General features: G+C 33.8%; 1 protein-coding gene across 1 annotated transcript in view; it reads right to left on the bottom strand.

Annotated features, from left to right (window-relative positions):
- Positions 1-253: 253 nt before the first annotated feature.
- CLTC (clathrin heavy chain) overlaps positions 254-22348 on the bottom strand; it is a 76404-nt gene continuing 54309 nt past the window's right edge. The window contains exons 15-32 of the mRNA XM_074261964.1: positions 18624-18749; positions 17768-17910; positions 14943-15177; positions 14547-14669; positions 14292-14437; positions 13779-13962; positions 13392-13584; positions 12618-12775; positions 12305-12469; positions 12028-12135; positions 11773-11940; positions 11510-11659; positions 11278-11409; positions 11059-11169; positions 9888-10058; positions 9005-9226; positions 3581-3656; positions 254-1310 (exon numbers count right to left, since the gene is read on the bottom strand). Of these exons, the coding sequence (XP_074118065.1) occupies positions 1186-1310; positions 3581-3656; positions 9005-9226; positions 9888-10058; positions 11059-11169; positions 11278-11409; positions 11510-11659; positions 11773-11940; positions 12028-12135; positions 12305-12469; positions 12618-12775; positions 13392-13584; positions 13779-13962; positions 14292-14437; positions 14547-14669; positions 14943-15177; positions 17768-17910; positions 18624-18749 (2736 nt within the window). The 3' untranslated portion in view covers positions 254-1185. The remainder of the gene's footprint in view (positions 1311-3580; positions 3657-9004; positions 9227-9887; positions 10059-11058; positions 11170-11277; positions 11410-11509; positions 11660-11772; positions 11941-12027; positions 12136-12304; positions 12470-12617; positions 12776-13391; positions 13585-13778; positions 13963-14291; positions 14438-14546; positions 14670-14942; positions 15178-17767; positions 17911-18623; positions 18750-22348) is intronic.

Here is a 22348-nt window from a genome sequence, read left to right as displayed (position 1 = left end):
AGATAGATTGCTGAAATGTAGTCAAATTTACATTGCTCAATTCTATACGGTACCTTAACTACAGGAATACACACTGTAGAATGAATAGTTCTGCATTATTTGAGACGGTCTTAATCTTTACTCATCCCTCTCTATTAAGATATCCTGCTACTATTTAAGTTTTAGCCCCAATGTGAAACCCTGCCACATCTGCTGATCTGGCTTATGTTAAAGTTAGGAAAATACATAATTAAAACTGCCATTATACAGGATATGTCCACAGTCCAGTAATTTATTTTAAATTTGAGTAATTTCAAATTGCACAACCAAAACTGAACAGCAATATTTTGTTTGAATTCTCTCTTCTGTACACTCAGTGATCTAAAACACCACAATATCCAACATACACAAACCTTGGGGAAGGGTTAGTAAATACACATGGATTGGAATCATGGTGCTCTTTGTTCCTGAATGGAATGGTCCCACAAAAAAAGCACAGGATACAGCACAACATAAGGGCATCTGTTACATATGGAGTGAGCAAAACACACTAGCATTTCTATATGTGTAACTTTAAACCTGCATAGGTTAGAGGGCCTTTTATGCTCATTTTAAAATATCAGGCAAAGTTGTCTGTATGCACTTTAAAGTAATTTGAAGAGCTATGCAATCCAACCAGTGTAGGAGATGCTGATTAGTGTTGTCTTTGTTGTCATTGGCAGTCCTGCATGGTCAAATACCGATTTTTGCTTTAGCTTTTCTTTGAATATACAATAAAACTTAAATGCATTTAGACAGTACATATTTTAAGCTGGTCGCGTACACTGAATTTAAGAGATTTGATATTAGAGTTGTTTTTTTTTTTTTTATAAACACTACAGAGTGCAAATCAAGTTCTTCACAACAGACTGTTTGAATGTTAAGCAGTTCTGTAAAGGAGGAGGGGGAGGAAAAAAGCCCACATGAACAAACATTTAAACTATTCCCCTTTGAAAATAAATTCTAAGATGATGTGGAATGTGAAATAAAGGTTCAAACATAGGTGATCCAAGTTTGCGCTAGGAAAAAAAAAAGTCCTTCATGAAACAAAGGTTACAAGAACACGAAGCAAAAACGCTTGCTTTTTTCCCTGTTATGAACTGAGAGGTGGGTAGGGACGGTGGAGTTTCAGTAAGAAGATAGCCAGCTACAGGATCCTTTTCTGCCTCACATGCTGTATCCAAAGCCAGGTTGTGGCTGCCCATAGGGGGGTGCAGTGTAGCCATAGCCAAAAGGTGCTTGTGGAGGAACTGCCACACTGGGCCCTGCTGTCAACATCAACTGTGGCTGACCTATATATATAAGAGAAAAGCAACTGTCATTGCCACATTAAAATGGGATTCTGAAAATACCAAAGGAAACTCAGTGTTAGAACAAATGGGCATTTTTATATGCAAACAAATTTATTAAAGAAGAAGCCACTTGGCAATATTTACAAATGAGAAGGTAAGCTTGTCAAAACCACAATAGTGATTTATTATTTACTCAACTATCTTTTACTGGCTGCTATATGAAAAGTACCAGTATTGTTTAAAAAGAGATGAAAGATAAATCCTTCCTTCAATGACTTTAGAATGTAAGAGACACAAGATGTATGCACACACTCATTCTATGGAATTGACACTTCTAGCACAGAGAGTAGGAAGAGTGCAAATTTGAGAATCCTATTAATTTTTTGAAATTCAGCTCAAAGGGGAAAAAAAATAAGGCTTTTCAATATGAGAGCAAGAGCATGAAGGGGGAAAAAAATACATACTGCTGGAAAAGCATCAATGTTCAGGAGGATAGAATCATCCAACTGAGTAAAAACAATAGGGTAATAAAAACTGGCCAAAAGTTCTATGTATGGCAATGTGCACCTAAGTGCTCAAATACTATTATATGACAACAACAAAATGCTTTTAGCTTTATTTTCTTTAAGCCAATAAAATCTGACTAATAAACACCCAACTTCTTTACCAAGATTATTTGGATATGCCATGTTCAGTTGAGTAATGCCTTCTGAACCCTTCTAGCAAAGATATGTTTCTAGCAAAGGGGAAATCTGACAAGAGATAGAAAAAAAAATTCCAAATATTAACCTTGAAATGCATGAGATTGAAGTAACTTAAGTACTATAGTAACAGTTTCCTCAGTGAGGCTGTTAGTTGTCTGTAGATATCTGTAGGAAACTTGACTTATTAAAAAACTTTTCCCTAAAGACACTTGTTCTATAGGGAATCATCCTCTCAGAACTAAAATCAACAAGAATTATTATACTTTAAGTGAGTATCTGCATGCCAGTGTAACAGTGAGAAAATTATACCAATTATATCAATCTATGTTTTATTTAAGTTCCTAAATTATCTAAACTACCTCAGAAATTTTTTTGCAACTAGTTCAATACAAATAATAAAAAATGAAACAGACACATATTACAAATTTCAAAAAGCTTTTAAGTTTAAATTTTCAGATCAAATATTCTATTTACCTTAGTAATTTAACCAAGAATCCATAATAAATTTCAAAAATTCAAAAAGAACCTATGTGCATATACATAGGTAATGGGGTACTCACATTAATCTAGGACACAGTGTCCATTATCAAGATTGGTCAAGATAATGGCCAGCTGAAAGTACATCAGTCATTGCTTGGGTCTAATCCCAATAATGACTGGCACAACTTTGACCTACTTTGTTTCCAAGCTAGGTTGGTTGAATCTACTTAGACTGATGTCCCCCTGCTTCCAGAAACTCCCCATAATGATGGGAGATTTAGTGTGAATAAATAATTGGCTTAAGCTTAATGCAGCTTAGAGGTGTTCTGAGATCAAGTGATTCAGTAGCAGTAGGCCCCATTGCTACCCTCCACCCCATACCAAGATTAAAAAGGTATGTATCATCATGCCTGGCAATAGTGCTATGTTTTTAAAAAATTTTTTTCCATAGGTAAAATTATTTGCTTTCTAAATATTCTTTGAGCTACTGAGGGTAATTTCAATTTATTATTTGTTTGACAGAACTTACTTTATTGACAAACAGAATCAAAAGTTTACTGGAGGTAAGCTGAGAGATGACAGCCCATCTTTAAGTCTCTAATATTAATTTGAAAATTAAATGTCATAAAGAAAGTGCAATTTTGCTCTAAGTTCTATGCCTAGATCCATAGAAGTTTAGATGGAATGTAAATTCTCTAATCCCTTCACTGTTAAAAAATTTGGTTGACTTGGATATGCCATCAGTGCAGGAATAGTAATTAAAAAAAAAAAAAAAAAAATTTTTTTTTTAACACTAAATGATCAAGCAGCATACTAATAACATGAATTTGTTAGTAGTAATGTTCAATATGAAAACAAGTAGTGACTGGAGAATTTTTCATGGGTTTTTGAGCGATGATAAATAACTTTAAATAAAATAAATACTTTGCTTTGTCTTTTCATAAGACTTCTTATTGGATGAAGGCTAAATTTACTTCTCTTCCTAGTTTATAGCATAGTTTTTTAGAGAAATTTAAATCCATCCACTATTTATATCAACTAATCAATTCACTTTTACTATTTATATCAGCAGCAAACTGGTATTACCATAAACGATAGGTTGCGTTTCTGTAGCCTGTTCCTCTTCTTTTCTCAAAGATTCGGAGGCATCTAGTTTATCCACCTGGAGGAAAAGTGGTAATGTTAATCAACACCCAAAAAGGCTTCATACACCTATTTTTTTTCTGGCAGAAAGTGGAAAAGCCTTAGTGTGTTAAATACTGTCAAAACCGGACTTGAAAGAACATTCTCAGGCCCCCTCAGATTCAAATGGCTATGGTCATACATCAGTCAAGGTCGTTTTTCAGCATTGTTGTTATAAACCCTCAAGAAGGAGGGATTTATAACTGTCAAAAGCTTACGCCAGGCTAAAACTGGACATGCTAGGATGCAGCCTGAGGGAAGGAGGAAGAGGAGAGGGAACCATTTTAACTGAAGTTTGCCTCCTAGTTAACTGGACCAAAAGAAACTGATGAATTCTTAGAAAAGAGGAGAGCATTTCTTACCAAAAGTAAGTAGCTTTCTAAAAATGTAAAAACCAGCAGGCTAACTTGGCAAAGATCAACAATGGCACTGTAAACTATGCTTTGTCAAAACTGTATCGCTCCTGATGACACAGGTTAAATCTTTCAAGACCTAAACGATTCCAGATTTCATTTTCTTTTCTTTTTTTTTTTTTTAAAAGGTTATATATTAATATTATGATTTCTATCTGGCTTTATTTTGACCAAATTCTTCTTGTACATATAATTAGACTTTTAAGGCCAGAAAAAGATTATGAAAGGCAGTATAGTGGAAAACTGACCTGGCTCAGAAGGGCCTGAGTTCAAGTCTCATCCAGTAGAAGTATGACACTAAGGCAGATTAATGCCTAAAGCTACTCAGAACAGCAATTGCAGAAAAGATGTTCATCCGAATTGATAAAGGAAGTTCCTCATATAGGAATGTTCCTTACCAATAAAGCATAGATGATGGCCCATTCTGCAAAAACTAATATATTAGCTATATTGATACCTCTAACACAACATGTGAAAGAAAGCAACAAGAACCCAGAAATAGGGCAGGGAAAGAATCCACTCAAAGGAAATGTAGAAATGGGGGATCAGGGATACAATAGGTGTGTGCATGTGTGTGTGTGTGTGTGTGCATGCGTGCACGCGCGTAGGTGTGTGCATGCGTGTAAGGGACAAGCTGTAATGTATTACTAGGGCCTGACCAACAACATAGGAGACTACAAAGAATAACTTTGATCTATTATTATTACACATGTATGGCCAAGACTCCCCTATCATATTATGTTTTACTTTTAGAACACAACATACATGGTTTTTCAAAGTCATGGTACCTTGATGTACAATAAAGGGGAAGAAAGTTTAGTATCTTTCAGAAAGACATGTGGAATTATAAACACCAAAATGTTATGAAAAGCTGTAATAATCCAGACAAGTAGATAGATATATGGCTGTTAAGTGTAAACCTTGGTTTTGCGGTTTCACAATGGCAAGCATGATAGCTAGGTTTGAATCCTGTCTCACACACTTACTAATAACTATTATCCTGGCCAAGCAACTGAACCTCTCTTAGGTTTAGTTTCTATACAAAATGGAGAGGATAGTCATAGTACCTACCTCAAAGGATTGTAGTGAAACTCATATTAAATATATATAAAATCCTTTGTCAACTTTAAAATGTTATATGTGTTAGTAATTAAAGCATTAGCTACTGTTTGATTTTCCAAAAGTTAACTCTGCCCACAGTGGATCCAATGGTGAAAAGTTGCCATGTACTTAATAATGTATATTAAACTATAATCCATAATAATTATGCAAAAGACCAGTTTGCCTACAGAAATTAAACTGTAAGCTGAAGGTCAACCATAGACTTCAGATGAAGTGGGGTTATCCTTTTCCCCAGGAAAGTGTTCTTCAAAAGGTAAAGAAAAGAATATCGCAGCCTGGATGTTTATGTACCAAAATACCCTAAAAAATGACACTAAACACTATTGTGTAAGCATTATTAAAAGTATCCAAAATTATAATAACTGCAAACTAAACTTTATCCATCAAAATAAATTCACAGCTAGAAAGTCTTAATAAAACTCTACACCATCAAATTAGTAACTTGGGGTCTTATGAAAACCCCCCAAATTAAATCATGCTGAGTAATTTACTCAAGCTACTATTTCTAAAAATCACAAATGCTTATGAATTTTTAAAGGGGGAAAGGGAATCTTAAGTAAATCCCTGTTTAAAGTCCACATTAAGGTGAAATGATCAACATAACTCCTGTTATAGAGAAAAATGGAAGATTTTAGACAAGCTAGAATGGTGAAATACCCAAGCACAGACATAGGCAGGCTGGGCACAGGAAAGGAGGAATACTGAAGGGGTAGCATCAAGCTAAGCAAAAAGTTTAGATTTTTTCCAGACACAGGGACAGCCTCTGGCATAGAAATATCCAATTTTAGCTTTCATTGACCCAGTTTGCTTGAATGAAAAAGCAGAGAATGTTTTAATGAACACAAGCTTTTGTTAAAAGAGCTGTAACAAAAGTTTCTGATCCTTGAATAAAAAGACAAGTAAGCATGTCACTGGGTTCAGTTCATCCACACTATTTGAAAGATCATTAAAATGTAAAAAGGCTTTTCCACAAAGACTGCAATAAGCTGCAGAGGAAAAGTTAACATGCAGTCAGTTATTTTGTGTATGTGTGCATGAAAAAAAGGCAAAAGTACTGAAGCAAGAAGTGAGGTCTGAAGATGGTTGTTGCCATACAGGCTCCCAAGAAACACACACAGCCCACAGCAATGCTTTAGAGTTTCAGAAATAGTGTGATGTAATTGCAATGACTGTTGTACATGCTCAGTTTAAACAATGCATACACTGCAGTTCAATTACCTGTTTTTCACACACACGCTTTCTTACTGCCTTGCTTACTAGCTGCTGAAGAGCCTCACACACAATGTATTTTACTCAGGTTTGCCCTAAGTTCCAGTGGTGATTTCATTTGGGTTCAATATAAGTCCTTCCAAATGCTTTTAAAAATTTGGGTCAACCTCCATCTGCTTTCCCAGCCCCTGACCACCAACCACATTTTCTGAATGTGACACAAGTTTTCAAAGTAGTTCATTTATATTGGGATGCAGATGAATCTAAAAGTCAAGGAGGTAGGGGCAACAAGCAACACTAAGTTTGATCTTCCTAGGAATAAACCAAAACCAGGAAGAGAACAAACTGATAGGGGTTTTAAAAGTATGCCCGATGACAAGAAAAAAAGAAAAAAAAAGAAAAAAAAGAAAAAAAAAGATACCTGCTGATACTGTGGTCATCATAAAATGAAATATTCCATGCTGGCTCAGCAACAAGATACAGCAAGTTAAATTTTATTAAGACTTATTCTTTAATAAAGAAAATTTTCACTTTTTTCCTAGAAAATGAACTAACACCATAAGAACTGGACACCCAGAGAAACATGAGGAAAGTCACTTCGGAAGCAGCTAGCATCTTCTCTCTACTTTCAGCAAAAAAAATTAGTAATAATCAAGAGATCAGAAACTGGATCACAGTCCTTCAATGTGAAGTAAGAAAAGCCATTAGGGCACATATTTTTCATCAACTGTCAGGCAAGGTTGAAAAAGTCAAACCAGAGGCTGCTTTAATTAAATTTGTTCCATTTATTAGAGAGAAAATCCTATGGTCCAGATACCCTGACAGAAATCTCTTATACATAACGTTTGGATTGAATAAGGAAAGCAACTCAACATCCTATTTTTTAAAAAAACATTTTTAAGAGACTGTGAACCAACTACTGATTAGCCTCCTGCCCTTCCTAAAGGACTATTAGCCGATTAGTAGCAAACATCTACTAATTTCCTACAGCTCTATTGTAGATATGTTTCAAAGGACTTGCAGAGGCTTTAGTGAAATTTTGTTGGGGGGAAAAAAAGCAGCAGCAGCAGTGTAGAAAAGGTAGGAAGGAAAAAAAAATCATGCAGATTTCTTAGACTTAGTCCTCCAGACTTAAAGATGGAAAAGAATCAACTTTCACCTTTTCCTTTATTGCATCAACCTGCAAAGGAATTCAGAAGGTGCAGCTTAGAAAAAATTAAATTCCATATTGAGCATAAAAAGGTAGAATCAGCAACAAAGATTTAGGGCAGAAATAATTCACCACTAAAAAGGTACAGGAGAAGTGAAAATAAAGGAAGCAAACTTTAGAGTTAAATCAGTTTAACTTCAAAGTCTATTGCAAAAAAGTGTATTTATACTAAATTATGTGAGAAGCAGCTTAATCCACAGTAAATAAATAGCACTTAAATTAGCAACTAAGAGCCCCTCACCACAATAGGATATTAAGCACATTAGAAGAGATCTCTATGATTAAGGAGAGAAAGTAACATTTCCTTGACTAACTACTTTATTTTTCTAAGCACTTTACTGATGGGTTTTTAATCAAACAAACTAACTAAACTGAATGCTCTGAAATCTAAAAAGTAGTTATTAAAGGGAAAAAAGCAATAGTAATTTTACATGAAGCATTAGAAAAATGTTCTTTTTAAAAAAAAAGGAATCAGGTATGCTGATCTGATGACTTACCCATAGTTTAGGCACCTATCTCATTCCTTAGTATAGGATAAATAGGTCCTCTTGGAGTATGGTAGGATAAAAAAAATCACTAGATGAGGAGGTGGGAGGAAGGAAGGTACTAAATCCTTCAAGAATATGACTTTTTGTCTATAAAGACATCTTTATCACAAGATCTAAAACCAAGCCCAGAGAAATTGTAAAGAGTAGAAAAAGGTGCCTTTACTCTAACTGTATTTATGTAAAAGACAGCAATTCCCAAAAAGGAAGCTTGGTAAGACAAAGAGTTTAACAAATTAATAAAGAATTAGGTCCCCTAGTTTAATTTACCAGTTAATGTACAGTTAAGTCAATTTCTTTTGATAGTCACTATCATCAGTTGCAGTCTAAAAGAAAAGTATATGGAGCTCCCTAAGGCCACAAACACACTATTACTACTACTGCTAAAAAAGGACATAACTGGCATCAAGGCAATTCATTTTATTACTTATAAACATCTGGCTAATGGACATGAATTATTACCTGAGATTTCTGAGTACTCAACTAGGAGTGGGACTGTTCTGAAGAAATGAGTTTCTTTACCAAGAGATTTTAAAAGGTGGAAGATGGGGGTGGAACTTAGAAGTGACCATACTCATGTATACACAAGGGTGATATTCTGAGAAGTCATTTCTAAGGAATACTCTGTTTCAGTGTTTTACAAATGTCAATGTGGGCAAGGCATTGGGCTGAGGGAGCCTCAGTAAATAAGAGTCACTTTTACAGGATTGTTTAAGTAGATTTTGTTTGTTTCAAATCAATCTCACTTCTGAAATCTAAGCCTGTTCAAATAATTTTACATTTGCTTGAAGCAATTATTGATGAATATGCTTAAAAGGTATCTCCTTACCTTGGACAAGTATTCCTTCATGACCTGGATGAAATAGGGCATGGCAAAGTCCATGATATTGTGCCTCCACGCAGTTTCCAAGACAACATCTGGTCTTAACAGATCATAACAGGTAAAGAGACAAGCTCCAAAGCACTCTCTCTTTTCTTCTTGCAAAAACCACTGTAGCAGCTCTTCTGCCAACTCTGTATCTTTTGATTCAGAGGCATACTGCATTGCATCCTAAGAAAAAAAAAAAAAAGGAAATTAAAAAAAAAAAAAAAAATCAACTACACCAGACTTCTAAGAAGGCAACCAAGCAACTTAAACCAATGCTTTATATAGGAGAATGGTAGAAGGGAACAAAATAAATTTTATTATTGGTTAAGAAAGAATTCCTAAAATTATAGTACATCAGGGTTTTTAAAATCATGAAAAGAACAAAATAAGCCTCCAAAGAAGACATGGCCCCCTCAAAATAATCCTACAATGATTTGAATCAAGCTAGATAAGAAAGCAGAACAATATTGCTTGCCCAGAAATTAAATTTAACCCCAGTTTACTACTTTAAAATCCTCACAAAGTTAAAGTAGGAAAAGTGAGGAAATGGGGAAGAAATAGCAGAATTCAAAAGATTTCACATTTATAAATTTATTTTGCATTAATTAAATTGCCCTGGTGATTAAAATAATGCTTTAAGAGTGAAATACTCTATCTGTCCCATGTAAGACTTTTGACATTTTTCAGGTATACAACAATGATCGTTTTATAGAACACAATCTGAAAGTATCCCTTTTTGGATAGAGATTCATAATACAGTTTTGGAAATGGTCTTTTTTTCAAGTTTTTTTTTTCTCTCTACTTTGGCTTTAACTCCTCTTCCTTTCTACTCTAATTTATTTACCTTATAAAGTCGGTCTTTCTTGCATAACTCTACACTCTGTTTCCAGCGATTGTTGCCTTTGAAGAGATATGCAGCAATTCTTCTAAACTCAATGAGCTCATGTTTCTCCAAACGTTGAGCAAGGGAGATATTATCAAAATTGTCATATGCATCTATTGACGTCCTCAGGGCCTTAAGGAAAAAAAAATTAAATAAAAATACCAACTTAATGTAACATTTTTAAAAGTTGTAATCAATTCTACCCATAAGACCCAATGACAAAGCCTGATGTGATGTTTTGTATCTAAACATTAGACATATGTATATAATCCACAAGTTTCTTCCATCTAATTCTCTTTGGACTATAAAAATGCTGATAAAGCAACGCTTTGAAGGCTTGATTTTCGTTCAAACATGCTCAAAACTGACAAACAATTTGGATTTGGGCATGAGGTTTATAGATTTATGCTCTGCAAATCAAGTTCTGTCTTAAGGAGATAACTGGTAAATATAGTAAGATATTCATGACCTGGTTTAGATCTACTGCCTGTTGACTTTATTGTCTTAATCCTCACTGAAAGGCTGATAGAAGCAAATATATGCCCTTCTGTAAGTAATCAGTCCAGTATCTATGTAGCACTTTGAAATATGTAAAGTATTTTACATGTTACATCATATGAACTCCACAAATTAAATACATATAGGAAACTTAAGGCTTGAAGATGATTTGCAGATGACTAACATTATTGGGTAAGATTTGGATCAAATACTTCATCATACCATACCAAACTGTCTCACTACTTAGAGGTTAAAAATAAGAAAATAGAGGGGGAAAAACACAATAAAATGACTAGAACTCTTATGCTAAGATAAAATTCTACTTTTTACGGATCAAAGTACAAACTTTAAAAAAAAAAAAAATTACTTTTATAATGCTATATAAGGGCAGTCAAAGCTTTCCCTTCCACCACCTACCAAAAACAAACCAAAAAACCCTAACAATTCCGCTCCAGTCATTTCAGCATTTATAGATGAAAATATCTTAAATCTCATAGTATCATTATTTAAGTCATATGAATAAAACTGAATTAGTGTTGAAGTATAAAATAAAAATGTAGGGCCTTCCAATTTCTTCTTTCCTATGACTATAACCAGTGTTTAGAGACTTATCAAACAACCAAAAATGTTTTACCTGATAATCTTCTTCTGTAATGAAGAGGTTATTCAATGATTCATTCACTGATTTGTTGTTATGGTTTTGAACTGAGCGTAGGTATGGTTTAACCAATGGAAGCTGTTTAACCTTTGAAACAAATTATAAAGTTAATGTAGCACAGTTAAAATGTTACTTGGAAAAATCCTCAGGGCTGGGACAAACACCTTCCAAATAGTATTAATTAAAAATCATTACCTTACTGAAATAGTTGACAGCACGAGTGTGATCCAACCTTGGAGATAATACCATCAGCAGGTCATTTAGTAGCAGAGGCTTGAATTCTAAATAGAATTGTATTGCTCTATAATATAATTCCACATTGGCTACCTGAAGTGGCAAGATTGAAATATATATGTTGGATTTATGTTTGTTTTAATTCAAAGAAACCTACATATAAAGACTTCATATTCTGGTGGTATATGTCTACCTTGGTTATGATATCTTTAAATTGTCCTTCTTTCCATGCATCTGTTGGATGATTCATCATAGTAATTATGGCATTATCATATTCTTCATATTTATCGTATAAAAATACCAGCTCTGCCCAAAGATGTGCTTGTTCTGCAGCCCTTAGCACCTGTATATAAAAAGATTAAGGTAGCAGTAAATGTAGACTAATATCAATTAGTACATTTTGAAAAAATTAGCATTCAGTATTTCAGTTTTAGCCATTTAACAAAAATGATCTACCTTTGGAATATTCACTCTGGACCAGAACAACTCCAAATGCTCCCTCATTTTCTGTGGCTTGAATTTCGAGTAGAGAATAGCTAATTCAGTAAACATCCCCATATGAGCTCGCTCAAGCCCCAGTGCTGCTTCCAACATGGTTATCAGTTCTTCAAAGTAGCCTCGATCCTGAAAGGAAAAAAATACACTATTCAAACAAGGGCTGCTTGTTGAGGTATGTGAGGATCATGCATGTCAAAGACCTTTCTTCATTACCTGATAGTAGTTTATGAGCTCCTCCAGTTCATCTGCATGCACCACAATATGAAGGCCACACATCTGGGCCAAGCGGAACTCTTTCCCATCTACACAGGCAAAGCAGACCTAGGGGTATGAAATACAGATGATTTTATATATATAAAAAAACAGGTACATGGCTGGTTGTTGATCTAAGGCAGGCATGGGACTATTGAAAGCTTACTCCTAGGAAGAGCTAAAGGCCTGAAAATTTATCCTAATTTTTAAAAAATTCTGAAATTGTTTTTCCAGGTACCTCCTTCCATGTTCTTGTGCTGTTAGCTTTCCGTGCCCCATCAACAGCTGCCTGATATTCACCCAAGTGAACTAGGGTAGATGCCAAGCGACCAAAATTGGAAACATTGTTGTATAATAATTTAGCAGCATCATACATTTTCTCATCATAACAACGATCACCAACCTGAGAAAAGAAAAGAGTTGATTATCAGCTTGAGGCATATTTTGATTCTCTTTCTACATAACTGCTTAACTGTGATTTGCCAGTTCTGGTCAGGATTAACAGAAGATCTGTTCAAGTGTTTCTGAAAGAAAGTAAACAAGAAACTTACTTGTTGAATATGAGCATTATTTGGCCCATTAATGAATTCCTCCAACTCTGCAAGGCGATTGGTCTTAGCCAGAGCAAAGATCAATTCCGTTTCTACATAAGACTCACGAGCCTTCTTGCGAGCCATTTGCAGGTACTTAACCAGTTCTTCCCAGTTGCCTGAAGATAGGAAGAAAAATAAATTTTTTGGAAAATCCCCATAGAAAGCCTTATTAATAAAGTGAAGAATCTTAAAGGGGTATTACTTAATTTCCTTTAAAACAAAGGAGCCCCCTACAGGAATAGTGATAGATTAGAAGATTGAAATTAAGCTGAAATTATTCTTTCTTCTTGCCAAAATAGCATAGAATTAATCTGTTTCTTTTCCTCAATAGATAAGGTTAAGAGAAAAACCCTATTGTTTTAAAAGGAAGGATTCCCACCCGCCCTCATCCCCATATTAGAAGAAAGACATAAGGTATATGACTCTTAAAATAACATCCTGTGTGAGTTTAAGTTTAAGCAATATACTTTCAAGTCTGTTTTTGCTTTTAAGACAGAAATGATACATGAGAATGCAATATAAATTTCCAATCAGATCTTTAGATCCATGATCTAAAGAAGGGAATTATCTCAGAAACTATTTAATCCAACCCCTTACACAGATAAGGAAACTGAAATCTAAGATTAAGTATTATGAGGCTTCAACACATTTCAGGGCTATTAACTACACAGCTTTAATTAGGGCCTACATAATACATGTACTCCTAAAATATGAGATCATTAGTAGTCATACCGCTAGTATTGGCAGCCTGAACAACTTCCATGTAAGATGAAGGATCATCAGCTTTGATATAGGAATCAATGGCTTCTTTCACCATCCCTTTCTGCAACTGAGCTTTTGCAAGTTGACTCCATACTGCAGGCTCATTGCAGCGTTCAGCAAACTCATATGCACGATCTAGGTTTCCAATATGTTCAATCAAAACCTGTGAAATAGATTTTAATAGGGTGAATACAATGCTAAATTTGTTCTCTTCTACTAGAGAAATAGAAAAAAAAAAAAAAGTAGGGGCATTTTGCCTCTTTTGTTGCTGTAACAAAGGTAGATTCAACTATTAACTGGTATGAAAGGAATATGAGATTAAATAATTAGCCATAATTAGCTGACTGAAGTTTTTACCTGCACTGCTGAAGTATTGACATCAAATTTCCTGAAAATGGCAAATGCTTCTTCAAACAACTCATTGCTGATTGCTATATTAGCAATGTCTGGAGCATCATAATTATCTAATCGGTTGATATATTCCATAACCCGGGTGCGATCAGCTTTAATTGCAGTGAGGATAAGGAGGTTTTGTAGATTCCTATTAAGGACAAATTAGCATCACTTGAATATAGTATATTTAAGAAACTATTAAGCATTTAAAAAAAAAAAAAAAAAAGAAACTATTAAGCATAAATAGGTACGATTATCAAATCTAAGCAAGAGGAGGGAGGGTATACAAATACTAGAAATATTCACAATCAAAGCCATACAAAAAAGGGACTCATTCTTTCAAGATTTAGTCAAGCTATAGCGACAACAAAAATAATTTAGCTGTATCTTTGCCAGCATTTTCAAAAGTGTTACACATGATGAGCTTCAAATAGAACGTACCTACAAACCTACAAAGAGACATCACTCACAACATACCTATGTTCACTGAACACTGAGTTGTCAAGAACAATTTTCTCCAATAGTTCAATGAGTTCATTGGGAAGGTCTGCAGTCATGAAAGCCTTGACAGTAACAGAAACCTCTTCAGGATCCTGAGTCTCAGACAAGGCTGTCTGTACAACCTAGAAAATTAAGAACAAGAAACTCAAGTTAAAGACCTGCTCCGCTTCTTCTACCCTCTGCCAATGACAAGAATAGCCAAGACAACCCAGGTATCACACCTAGTCTTACCTGGTCAATAAGGGGCCTCCTGTAAGGGTTGCTCTCTAAGAGAACACTACCCCAAAGTTCTGGATCCTTACGGCGAACCAAATAGCGGGAAAGACTTTTGAAGAGAGAGTTTTCATTGCAAACCTACATAACAGGAGAGAGAGAGAGTTTGAGACAAAGCTAGGTCTAATGTCCTCTCTTCCACCCACACTTCTTTTCCATCATTTAAAAGACCACCACAAACACTATAGCTCTAGCCATGACATAACCAAAGAAAAAAAAAGATTTTCAGTGATGACAGTTCTTTAAAAAACTTTTCCAGTTCTCAGAACTATCTAAACCCATCCCCACAAATTCTTGGCATATACAATTAATTGATTCTGATTTGTTTCTATTCACAATATAAGGAATACGCACATTAATAAGTTCCAGATCACACTGGCCACGTTCATAAGCCACACATGCTAAGTGGGGATCCCTCTTCTCACAATACTTTCCAACAACGCGACTATCATAATAGGGATTTTCACGAAGAAATCTTTCCGGATTATTGTTACTGTCAATGTAGATTTTAGCTAATGCATTATGAGTAGCAGGCTCTTCACAACCTTCATGAATCCTGGCTTCTAGCCAAGGCAGTAGAAGTTTTAATCTAGGAAAGAACAGACAAACATTTATTAAATACCCACCTGACATTTGGCAAAATACCTGAAATGTACTATTTATAAAGCATTCTGCCAAAGAGAATGCCAAAAGAAAATAGCAAAATATTCTTTTCTGATAACACAATTGCAATCAGTATAGATTATATGTACCTGATTGAATATTTAAGTGACTTACCAACTGAGCTTCTGAACCTACAAAGCTTAATAGCTTTGAATGAATGTATCACCCAAAAATAGCCACCCATGAGAGTCAATAAAAACAATTCGAAGAGGTAATATTAAAGATCTTAGCTGTTTAGTCAAGGACAATCTTATCTAGGACTACAAGTCAAAGGCCCAGAGGGTGAGCTAGACTTTAGCTTTAAAAGGAGTAACTAGTTATCTATGGCCAAAAGGAGAAGTGTTGTAGGCTTCATCCATACAATGGCTTTCCAGTGAACTGACCATCTCCATTTCTAACCATTACTTAAGTCTTTGCACAGGAATTACCAAAAAGAAAGTAGGATTCCGTTTCTAACTTATAATTACCAATATAGAATCACTGTCTTATTGTAATAAAATGAGTGAAGGTTGATATAAAGATTATACAACTATTTGTAACCCAAGCAGATATTCTATGTTACCTGGAAGACTTAAGTTTAATTACCTGAATTAACATTTCTAGATTAAGGCAATATGACAAAAATTTTTAGTGACTCAGACTTTAATTGACCATTGGTGAGTTAGTATTTGTCCTTTAAAAAGACAAAGGCAAAAGGATGAGAGAAATACCTGACTATTTAGATGAGACCAAGAGGACACATTTAAACTAATTTCTCTTACTAAATGTTAAAATATCTACTTCAAACAACTCCAGTGTCTAAAATGAATATATATATAATAATATATACATATAATATATATATATATAAAATGAATATATATATAAAATGAATATATAAATACTGTAATCTCAGCAGATCTTAAACCACCTATAGCACGTAATAAGCTTGTCACATTTTTTTTAAAGTACTTATTAAAGTATCTATTATGTTGGGAACTGTCCAAAGCACTTCACAACCATTATTTAATTTGATCCTCAAAATAACTAAAAGGTACTATTATTTTCATTACTATTTCAGAGCTGAGAAAAAGGAGGCAGGCAAAAGTTAAATGACTTACCCCGGTTCACATAGCTACTTAGTTAGTATCTGAGGCCACATATGAACTCAAGTTTCAATCCAAGTCCAGCATTCAATACAATGCATCACTAGCTCTTACAAAAACCTTGATATAAAGTTCCCTATCTAAATTTTAAAGTCTAAGATAAACTAATGTGAAGTGAATTAAGTAGATCAAGAGAATACTATACACACCAACAACAAGATTATGTGATGATCAATCATGATGGACTTGGCTCTTTTTAACAATGAGGTGATTTAGGCCAATTCCAATAAACTTGCGATGGAAAGAGCCATTTGCACCCAGAAAGAGAATATAATCACAATGTAATATTTTCATCTTTTGTTGCTTGCCTTTTAAAAATTCTCTCTCTTTTTTTTCTTTCTTGATCTGATTTTTCTTTGGCACCATCATAAATGTGGAAATATGTTTAGAAGAAATGTCTCTGTTTAACCTATATAATGTATTACTTGCTGTCTAGAAGAAGAGCGTAGGGGAAAGGGAGGGAGAAAAATTTGGAACTCAAAGTTTTGCAAGGGTGAATGTTAAACTATCTTTGCATGTATTCTGAAAAGAAAAAAATTCAAATAAAAAAAAAAAAAAGTTTTCCCTCTCTTAAACATTTAACTAGTTACCCTTATTGTTCAAGTTCCTTTACAAGAGTCGAGATAATACTCCCATTTATTTTTCTCTAGTCTATTAGTAAAGTATACTACTATGTTTAACCATAATTAGATAGCTAGCCCACCTCTACTACAAAAAGGAACATTTTTTCCTTGGTGATCAGGGAAGTTTGGGGAGTATATTTTAAGATATCATTACATAATCCTAGTATAAGGCATATTTACAACCTAACTAAGATGTGAAATTTATACTGCATATACTACTTGGAGAACCACCAGCTTTGAGTCTTTATGCAGAACACATGATTTCATATCATAAATGAACCATGTATCAAAGAGTGCAGAATTTTACTTTTCTCAGGAGTAATGTAGTAATATTAAAAATTGGTCTTCTATTAACTGCACTGCTCACATTGTGTATTATGTACTAAGTGTATGCCAAATTTCATCTATATATACTTTTAGTTCTCATAGGATATAATGTAGAACACAAACAATATTGTAATAATAAGTTATTTATCTGTAATTCATTTATAATAATTGTATAAACTTCCTCTTTTTACAAATAATTACTCTTTAAAGACTTGATTCTTGATTTTGTTTTCCATTCTAAGACTTCTACATTCTAGTCTAACCAACTGACTAAGTAGAAGTTATTATATAATTCAGAAGCAAACATTAATATACACTGACAAAGATATCTTTAAGCAAACAGACAGGCACGATCATTGGGTACTTTTCTAAGCAGAACTAGTTTACTTTATTCTTTTATCAAGATTAAGAATTTCCATACCTGTTCCTCTTTTCAACTTCAGCAACAAGCTCATCAGTAGAGAACTGACCTCTCACTACAAGAATCAAGTTCTTTATGACATCTTCAGAGCAATCAACATCAAGCAATCCTCCAATAACCACAGGAAGACGGCTTGGATTCACCTACAGAAAGCAGTGATATAATATTTTAGCAAGACGTCACCTGCAAAGAATATTGCTCTCAACAATATTTTTTCCAATTGTTTCAAGCAAAGGAATTCTCAAAAGGCTTATTTACAAATAGTCTACTATGACATATCACAGCAGCATATATTTGACATCAGATTTTTGAAGGCTATTGTCAGAACAGAAACCCTGCTAACTCCTATTAATTTATAACAGCAATAATGGGACCAGTCTAGCTAAGCATGGAAAAGCTCAGATGACTTTTAGACCTCATTAATTTATGAAACCAAAGGCACAATAAGAAAAATCTGCAATGCTGGGATAAATACAGTAATGGTCTCACTTGTCTTTTAAATTTTACTTTATTTGGATATAAGATTTTTTAGAAACCATTTTATGTAAAATTACTGAGGAAATTTTACATGGGCATGTGAATTCTTGAGCCAGTTTAATTTGTCTTTTGATAAAGTACAAGTAGGTATTTGATACAATGGCATAGGAAAACTTGAGCTAAAGGAATGGATGCAGTGTTTTCCAAAACAAATCATAATCCTACTCTTATTTATTACATACTCAATTTGCTTGTATTATAAGGGATTAGACAAGATGCTTTACCCACAGTACAAAAAAACAGGTCTTAATGGTCTCAAATCCCAGTGGGAGATAACATATATATAATCTTTGTATAATTTGTATAATTTGGTACTTACCTTCTGTACATAAATCTCGATATATTTTTGGAGATTATTTCTATATAAATACAGCACCAAGTCATGAACAAAGTCAAATCGATCACAAACAATGATGAGTGGTAACTGGTCTGTTAGTTTTGCTTCCTGAAAAAGAACACATATGAGAACACTTTAAATTTTTATTTTATGTATATCACAGGGTCTGTTTTAAGACATGACCATATTCTTATTAAATGCAAAAAGTAAATGAATTTTTCTACAGTAGTCTCATTTTTGGTATAAAGAGTATTCTAGGAAAATAAGGCAGAGTGAGTGTATCTTACTCTCATCAGAATTGGCTCAAAGAGGAAATAACATACATACTCAACTGGGTATAGAAATCTATCTTTCTTTACAGGAGAACAGAAGGGGAAGAAGTAAGAGAAAGAAGGGAAGGAAGTGACAAAAGAGAGGGCATATTTCAGAAGGGGATACTCAAAAGCAAAAAACTTTTAAAAGGGACAGGGGGAAAAGAAATAGATAATAAAGTAAATGGGGCAGGGGAGAGGGAAATAAGATAAAGGGCGATACAGTTAGCAAAAGCAACTAAAATTTTTTTTTTTAAGTTTCTGATGTTTCATTTCACAAACATATAGAGAACTGAGTCAAATTTCTAAAAATAAGAGCCATTTTCCAATTGAAAAATGATCAAAAGATAAGAATTTTCAGAGGAAGTAATCAAAGCTATCTAAAACCATATGAAAAAATTCTCTAATTCATTACTGATTAAAGAAATGCCAAGTAAAACAATTCTGAGGTACTATCTCATATCTATCTGATAGACTAATACTACAGAAAAGGAAGATGACAAATAATGTGTATATGTGTGTGTGTGTGTGTGTGTGTGTGTGTGTGTGTGTAGGGAGATTTATGGAAAATGAACCATTAATACACTGATGGTAGAATCGTGAACTGATTCAACCATTTGGAAGTATGCCCAAAGGGCTATAAAAACATGCATACCCTAGTAGTTCCTAGCAATACCACTACTGTGTCTGTAGCCAAAAAAGAGATAAAAAACAAAGTAAAAGGATCTATATGAAGAGAAATATTTATAGCAGCTCATTTCCGAGGCAAAAAAATTGGAAATTAAGGGGATGCCCATCAACTAGGGAAAGGCTAAAATCAAACTTGTGGTATATAATTGTGATGGACAGGATGTTCTCCAAAAACAAAACAAAACAAAAAATCCTGTAAAGACATATAAGAGCTGATGCAAAGGGGAATGTATTGTGTACAAAGTAACAGCAACATTGCAAGATGATCAGCTGTGATCTGCTGTGTGACATAGCTATTAATAGCAGTGCAATGATCAGACAATTCTGAAAGACTTAAGATGAAAAAAATGCTATCAATCCCCAGAAAAAAAGTGATAGTTAGCAGAATACAGATTGAAGCATACTTTTAAACTTTATTTTTCTTGAGGGTTTGTTTGGTTTTTTTCCCTACATTTTCTTTTACAATATGACTTTTTTGCCTGACTACACATGTATAACCTATCTATAGAATTGCTTGTCTTCTGGAGGGAGAGAAAGGAAGAAAATTTGGAATTAAAAGTTTTAAAAGCAAATGTTAAAAATTGTTTTTACATCTAGCAAGGGGAAAGTAGAATATTTTCCAAAAAAAAAAACAAAACAAAACAAAACAAAAAACAACCAAAAAACAAAAAAACCAAAAACCAAAAACAAAACAAAAAATTTTTTTTCCTAATAACCTGAGTATGTATGTTCCCAGGGTTATCAGTAAACTCACTAGCTACTATCTACACCCAAACAGTAATCTAACAAGTCCCTCACAAGGCAGGCCCTTCCCATGCCCACATTTACAAGACTATTAACGACCACAGGACAACAGGTATGACAAACAACTATACTTCAGAATTTGATTGCCACTGGCATTGAGTGTAGGATTAACACACTGGGATGTTGATAAATGCAAGAACAACACTTGAAAACTGCTTTAAATAAATCACTCTGCCAAAATCGCAGAGCTTTAATTTACATTTGTTGCAGATGGATATAACATTTAGTCCCTTCCCTTCCCAATTTATGAATTCTACTGCATCCATCCACTCAAATGCTTTTCACTCAACCCCTTCAATGCAACATAACGTCCATGAGACAGAACCATCATGTGTTGCTGTAGTAAGATTAAGGCCAGTACAGGCACTTAAAGAAAAGATGCCCTTTCATAAATCAAACTGTGTCAAGACATCCCAGGATATAATCTTACAAACTGACATGAAAGATGCTATGAACAGGTAGGAAAGACCTGCACTGGGAGATTTACCTGGTACATGTCCTGCACATTCCACAGACACAAGGAACAGCACAAAAAACAACAATTTCCATCAGGAATTTATTTACATACAGACAGACTAAAATTCCTCAATGAATGCTTTTAAGACACTCTGAGGAAAGAGAGCTAAGAAACCTACGAAACTTTCCTTAATGATAGGGTAATTTTACAAATAATTTATTAGAATAAAAATCTAATCATTGAGGTCTAATCAATAGTAACAATGACAGTCAACCCACAATGTGGGGTTAGGAGAGAGTAGGTAAATGGAAAATTATATCTAGGTGGTGACAATCTAAAAAACTATAAGGGTTGGAAATCTTAAGTTGAAGTCCAACTACAGATTTATCTTTACACATTTGAAAGTCTTTCAAACAAGCTAATTGTAAAAGTAAAAGAAAACTTAATACTATCATATACTATAACAATTTCAAGAAAGGAAAAAGTATTTCTATTATCTTGTTTTCACAAGGATAATTAAAATAATTTTTTCCTCAGTGAGCTAGCAATACAGTAAACCAAGTTATGTTTGTGGCACTATTTTTATATAAATATAATAACATACTTTTTGACTTTTAAGAATTTATCATGCTTGGAGATAATGTCAGATAATTTAATATTAAAGGGGTTTCTATAGGAAACTATACTAAATGCCATAACTATATATAGACTGGTTAAAATTAAAGACTTAATTAAAATTAAAATTTCTACAGTAAAGTCAGTATTTGAAGGAATGTAAAAATATAATTAGTACATAAAGTCTACTCAAAATAAATAACTAAAGTGAAAAGATATTCATCCGAATATTTTACTGATAATCCTGTGCAGGGCAAAAGGTAACTAGTTTTTCATCATACTATTTTACCATTTTAAATCAACTAAATCATTTAAGATTTTCAGAACAATTATACAGGCAAATGCAATTTCCATTTCCTATTGAGTAAAAAAGAATTTTTTTGGTTTTAGATTGCACCGAACTCTTACAAAGGAATTTCAAGAGAATATGGATTATTGCAAGCTATTAAATGTATGTCTCAGCAGAAATCTCTTGTTATTAAATATGAAGGAGAATTTATGGATATTTTTATCTCTTTTCTTTTTAATAAGAACAGAATATCTTAAGACTACTACAAACCAAACTATGCTCTCACTAAAACAGTTATAAGCAAAAAGCAACAGTTAAGAATAAAGCAGTACCAAGAAGGAAAAGGTAAGTTGGTCTGATGTCTAAGGATCAACAACATCACCTGTGCCCTCCTCCCCTAAACTGATCAGAGCCTGAAGACTGAGAAACATAAGTATTATTCCAATTCAAGCAATAGTGCATAGCTTGATGATCTGCCTTCAAGATCAAAATCAAAGTTTAAATCAAGTTAGACTGGTCCTACAGACAACAAAAATTATGG

Source organism: Sminthopsis crassicaudata, chromosome 4, assembly GCF_048593235.1.
Source record: "Sminthopsis crassicaudata isolate SCR6 chromosome 4, ASM4859323v1, whole genome shotgun sequence".
Taxonomy (NCBI): Eukaryota; Metazoa; Chordata; class Mammalia; order Dasyuromorphia; family Dasyuridae; genus Sminthopsis; species Sminthopsis crassicaudata.
Note: the sequence above shows the minus strand (reverse complement) of the source record. Positions and strands in the feature narration are given on the sequence as shown.